A 6,572-nucleotide genomic window follows, 5' to 3' on the forward strand; every position below is an offset into this window, starting at 1 on the left:
AAACATTGTTAAATATATTTTTCGTAGTAGTGGTTTATGAATAAAGAAACTCTCATGGTTTCTCTCAAAGTTCTTAACAAATAAGTATGTGGCTCTTCGTGAATATCCTAGATTTAATCAATGTATTTAAATTGACCAAATCACAATCAAGAATAATTAACTTGTTTTCCCTGAATGTTTCAACAACCTTTATAAAAAGACAAGAACGCGTTTAAATATGTGCTAGAGATAATACACAAAAAAGGTGAGATGAAATACAATATGTTTCGAGTCAAATTATTAGGTTGTGGTTTGAATCAAAGAAAGAATTATTTGAATCTAAGGTAGTAAAGTGAATAATTTGTTATTTTGATTTGAATCATATGTTCGTGTCTGTGATTCAAGTCACACAAAGCATAATTCAAACTATAGTTAATTTTGAAGAACATTTTAATTTCCATGATTCGAATTAAATAGCCTATGTTTCGAGTCAATAAGTGTTGTGATTCGAATCACACACTTTCCTTTAAAAAAAATTGAGAAGAAATTATTTCATATGAGGTAATTCACCTTGCAGAATCATATCTTAGTCTTCTAATGTATAAGTAAATAGTTGACCCAAAAATAAAATGCATCAATAATTCAAAATTTCAATTCACTTATAAAACAAAAAAATGACATCAACAAAATCATATTATAAACAAAAACAAATATGAAAAAAATAAAATTGTAACAATTGTTGTTTCCAAATCATTTCAAAATGTTAAGATAAGCTAAATAATGTCTTTACAATAAGTGACATTGAATCTACATGCTAGAATATTCAAAAAAACCAACAATACTCACACTCGCAGAGCAAGTTTTATGTTAACAAAATGACACAAACAACAACTAGAGAACTTGCAGATACTAATACCTATGTGTTGCTGCATGTATTTCCCTCTATGCAAATATAATAAAATGAAGATTATTAATCTAATACAAACCAGTCCATCCACCAAACCCAATATCAATGTCACTAAGTTGATCTTCATATTCATCATCATCTTCATCTTCATCTCTACCTTCATCTCCAGATCTATAATTAAAAAAATATCGCTTTAGAAATAAATTAACACTTATATCTATACAATAAATATTTACAAGCCTGTCACTTGCTTGTATCTATCGGTAGATTAACAGGTATAATAAATCTATACAATAAATTGGATATCGCTTTACAATGATCAATATATAATTATTTTATAGCTTAATCAACCTAAGGTATTATCACATGTAATATTCACATAATGTGTTATTATAAAGATTTTTAAGAAACATAAATAAATTATATAAAATAAAAAAGAACTTACTTCCAATCAGTTGAAACCAAGCTTTCAACATAATCAACGGCCGTGAACCAGTCTATTAATTCATTTGAAATTCTAGTTCTCTTTACTGTCTTTTTCCTTTGATCATAAGTAATTACTGCGTCAATTTCGTCATATGCCAATATCAATGTATCTCCATCCTTAGAAACAAACAATGGCAACAATGGAATCTCACATTTCATGTATTCAACGTAAAAGAAATCATCTTCAATGGGAGGATTATTTATTTGAAGATTAAAATATTCAATTCTGAATAACTGAGACCAAGACTCGTGGACTCCAAACTCCTTCATTTGCCATACAACTAATTCAGTTTTATTAAAATCATGTGAAAAACAAAGACAATCCATCATAACCCGAAGAGATGGCTCAAGGCACGACACTTCATTAAAACCCTTAGGAAGCAAAAACTGTGTGTATGTCTCGGATGAAAGATCAAGAGAAACAATCACCAACTGTTTAACATCCGGAATGAAAGCTCTAAATCTTTCTCCATCAGACATGGATATGTAAGCACCGTGAATAGATAACCAATTAATAGTTCCACTCAAATGCACACCATCATTCCAAACAAGAGGAATCAAAGGAAAACTTTGAATATATCTCCAACAACTATCTCCTAAATTGAAAGCTCTCACCTTGCTTATCCATATATCGTCGTCGCTCTCAGCACCTTCATTTCTTTCGGTATGAAGCACTACTATCTTATAAGTTCCTGTTGAATAATCACAACCAAAACTAAACTTGAAAGGGCTAATTAAAGGCTCATTCTCGCAAAAAATTCCTAATTTTTCCGATATTGTCCTTGTTGCCGGGTTCCACAAACAAAACTTGTACTTGGTTTCTACATTTGTGATAGATTTGAAAAGCACACAGATCAATCCGTTGCAGGAACCGACAACTTCAGAAATACCCCATTTAAGACTTAGATAAATGTCACCGACAACAGTTATCGATTGGGTCTCAAGTAATCGTTGAACGGGTACCGATACCACACAAGTTAAAGGGCATTCAGGAATTGATAATACGAGGTGTGGATTTCGAGACGGTACCTCAAGGTGCCTTTTGGTAAAAGTTGAATCAAAGATGAAAGTATTCCAAGATTTGCTTACACACCTAAATCGCTGGATGTCTTTCACATTAAGTAGAGAGAGGATTTCTGTGATGAGCTCAAGTGGAATGAACATCTGCTTAAATGATATTCTAGACTGAAGTTGCCTCTTAAGTGGAAGAATATTCATTGGAGCAATTATATTGAAGTTAAAATTATAAAATCGTATTGGCAAAAGAGCAGGAAGAAGTGAGAACTGAGAAAAGAATAATGAAAATATGAAGGTAATTTCACATAAATATATATAAATAAATTGAACTTAAAAGTGCCTATGTATATATAAAGTAAATTCATTAATAAAATTTTAAAAGTGTAAAAAACCGAATTACCATTTTTTTTTTACTAAAACTGAACCGAATTACCATTTGTATAAAAATTCTTGACTATCCCTTAAAAATAATACATTACCAAATTATAATATGAGTTATATATGTTATAGATATAATACATGGAACAGAATTAAATTTATATACCAAATTTTATTTATACATATATATTTTACTATATATACATATATATTACTATATATTCAGTTATGTTATAAATATAATACATGGAACAGAATTACATTTATATACCAAATTTATTTCTACATATATTTTCTACTATATATACATATATATTACTATATATTCAGTTATGTTATAAATATAATACATGGAACAGAATTAAATTTATATACCAAATTTATTTATACATATATATTTTACTATATATACACATATATATAATTATCTATATAACACTATATATATATATATATATATATATATATATATATATATATATATATATATATATATATATATATATATATATATATATTACTATATTTATGTATATTTCTATATTAATATATATATATATATATATATATATATATATATATATATATATATATATATATATATATACATATTTATAACTATATATACACATATATTACTATATATATAGTAATATATGTGTATATATAGTTATAAATATGTATATATATATATATATATATATATATATATATATATATATTTATATATATATATATATATATATATATATATATATATATATATATATATATATATATATATATATATATATATATATATATAAATTAATATTATTATATATACGTATATATTACTAACCGACGCTATAGTTTAATTAATTTGTTTTTGTAATTTGCATGACTTATTTATTTATTATTTATTTTTTGTCAATAATTAATTTTAATTAATAAAACAATTCAATAAGAACTAATTTTTTTAAAATAATTTAGTTACTTTATTTATTAAATCAATATATATATATATATATATATATATGTATATATATAAATATATATATATATATATATATATATATATATATATATATTAATATATAAATTATAATAATAATTACTTTCGATTTTATTTCATATGATTAAATCAATTCGTACATTAATTTATTTATTTACTCTAGTTATTAATTTATTTAGTTTTTCAATTATTTATTTATTACTAATTATCTTATATGATAAAATAAATAATGACTAAAATTAATTTTTCTATTTAATTTCATATTATTAAATTAATTCAACTATTAATTTTTATATAAAAATTAAACTAATTTTATTATTAATTAATTTATTGTTTTTTATTTAATTAATTAAATAGTAAATTTATGAACACAACAAAACTAATTATTTATTATTAGTTACTCCTATAGCTAATTTTATTTTATATTGATTAATTTATTCATTAATTTATTAATGATTTGTTTTGTTTTAGAAGGAAAAACATGTAACTACTAGAAGACCAAACATTGCTTGCACACTGCTAAATCCTCGTACACAAAACCCTCGAAATTGAGTATAGTGAAACCCTCGAAATCAGTTGCAGCGAAAATGAAACTGATATAGGAAGTGAGCAAAACGATTGATACATTTCCTATAAATGCAAACAACCATTTACCTTTTATGAGTCTTGATTATTTATGGAATTTATGACTTTTGTGTGACTCTGTTATGAATTTTATAAACTTAATTTTGTGTATTATTAAATTGCAGAGCTGCATTGTGGTTATTGATTCCTTTTTGTTATTGATACAGCTCAGTTCTCTCAATAGAGATGAAGGAAAGCGACAACTCTATTTTATTTGTGTGCGACTCCATTTCTCTATTTTAAGGTAACAATTTATGTTCTTTTAGGCTTCACTACCTAATTGGCAGTTACTATGTGAGACTTGACCGAAAGCCATATACACTATCATTGATTTTGATTTGAAATATTCCATTTAATCTATCAAGACATAACTTTTAATACGTGGTAGTGTATCTCATGGAATGTTTTGATTCCTACGTAGATGATTATATAATGTCGTCTAAAACTGAATAGATTTTTTGCTTTACTTGTATAATATTTTTGTTTAGTTACTCTTGAAGAAAAGAAAAACACAAGAAAGGTTGAATTGGGGTTTTCAAAAATTAAAACATTATTACACGTTTGGTTATCCTAGTTCGTTTGAACTCAAACTACCCTAGTCCACCATATCAAGGTGATCTCGCCTCTCTTCAACGAGGTCTTAATTCACTAATCAAAACTTTGATTACAACTCACGAAGACAACTGTCAACGTCTTCTCGAGATCAAACTACAACCCAATTTTCTCAAGGAATAACAATTCTTACAACAAGATTTTATGTGTTTACAAGATTGCTTCTAATAAGCTTGTATCACAACTGTGATTTATACACAAAATTATAGCACAATTTAAAATAAGAGATATAAAATGTATGAAAATGATTTTGAGCACTCTTAACTTTTTCGTGCGTGAGAGTATTTATATGATTCATCATCATAGTCTCCTTTTTATAAAATTACTTTAGAGATTTGTTGGAGACACATTCTCTTATTTTGGAAGGTTGATAATATACGTTTTTAATACTCTTTCCAAATATATAGATGTTGTCCATAGGAGACAAATTCTCTTATTTAGCGAGCTAGTTAGTAGGTCAGCTAGTTAGGTTTGTGAGCTAGTTAATTGACGATTGAAATGCTTTTCCGTAATGACGAGGAGGGTCATGAGCTATTATTTATGAAGAGTATCATCATGACCTATTAATATTGAATCTCTAAAATTTATTCAATGTTTGCGACCCTTAAAATTTTATAGTCCCCGATGATGTTAGATGCCAATGGTTTGCCCTTTTTGCAGTAAGTATTTATTAAGTTTTATATGTTAATATGATCAACATTTAGTTACACAAGTCTAAGGAAGTTATTCAATATTAATTATTCTATTTTAATTATTTTCATAAGAAGGTATCGTGGGATCCTCGTGATGATGCATTCGTTAGGAAAGCCTTTGATTCAAAGACAGCCGTTCGACTAAATGGCATCATAAGGAATGTGAGGTTAAAAGGGTACCGACCTGAGTGGATAGGTCTGGAGGCTTGGGAGGGTCTTGAAACTTATTAGAAGAGTGATGCGTTCAAGAAAGTTTCCACTCAAAAGAAGACCAATCGAAGTTCAGAAAAAGGCGGAGCAGTCCACTCCTCAGGCCGCAAGGCTCATGTTGATGTAGCACTTGAGCTTGTAAGTAATAAAGTCTTTTGTGTGTCAATCTTTAAATACTTAAATTGTTAACCCTTTCCCACGTCTTATGTTACTTTTTTTAAACATTTGTAGTCCCGACGTCATGTGGATTGATCATGGATCTGTCTCGATTTCATTGTACCGGTGAGATCTTTCCGGTTCATCTTCTCGCTTCCCTTTGTTTCATTCCAATGGTGGGTGTTGTATGTATATTTCTACTCTTATTGTATGTATATTTGTGGATCTTGGGATCGTTTATATATTCGCTTTACAAATCATCATTGTTGTTGTTCTTGATCTTTTTGCTTAAATGCTCTGGATTTGTGTTGTTGCAGACATGGACACCATAGATCTTGATTAGGAATGATAACTGTTAGTTTCTGGGTTGCAGACATGGATTTAGGACTAACAATCGTAATGGGTATCAAGTATAATGCCTCCGTGTTGTTTGTGTCGGTGGAGAAATCGCTGATGTGAATAGTACGGTTGAGCTTTCTTCGGTGTTGCAGATATGGACACCGATGTGGCATCTCGA

At 27.6% G+C, this 6,572-nt stretch overlaps 1 protein-coding gene across 1 annotated transcript; it reads right to left on the reverse strand.

The window, feature by feature from the left end:
* Window positions 1–954: 954 nt before the first annotated feature.
* LOC131622958 (F-box/kelch-repeat protein At3g23880-like) lies at window positions 955–2,590 on the reverse strand. Its single transcript, XM_058893966.1, has 2 exons — window positions 1,332–2,590; window positions 955–1,057 (listed from the first exon to the last, which is right to left on the reverse strand). The coding sequence occupies exons 1-2, from the start codon at window positions 2,588–2,590 to the stop codon at window positions 955–957; spliced, it is 1,362 nt and encodes a 453-aa protein (XP_058749949.1).
* Window positions 2,591–6,572: the final 3,982 nt, after the last annotated feature.

Source organism: Vicia villosa, unplaced genomic scaffold, assembly GCF_029867415.1.
Source record: "Vicia villosa cultivar HV-30 ecotype Madison, WI unplaced genomic scaffold, Vvil1.0 ctg.000045F_1_1_3, whole genome shotgun sequence".
Classification (NCBI taxonomy): domain Eukaryota; kingdom Viridiplantae; phylum Streptophyta; class Magnoliopsida; order Fabales; family Fabaceae; genus Vicia; species Vicia villosa.

Coding starts and splice junctions, on each gene's coding strand:
- LOC131622958 (XM_058893966.1), bottom strand. CDS start 2,590: ATGAATATTCTTCCACTTAAGAGGCAACTTCAGTCTAGAATATCATTT. Junction 1,058..1,331: donor TTGGTTTCAACTGATTGGAA/GTAAGTTCTTTT, acceptor TTTTAATTATAG/ATCTGGAGATGAAGGTAGAG.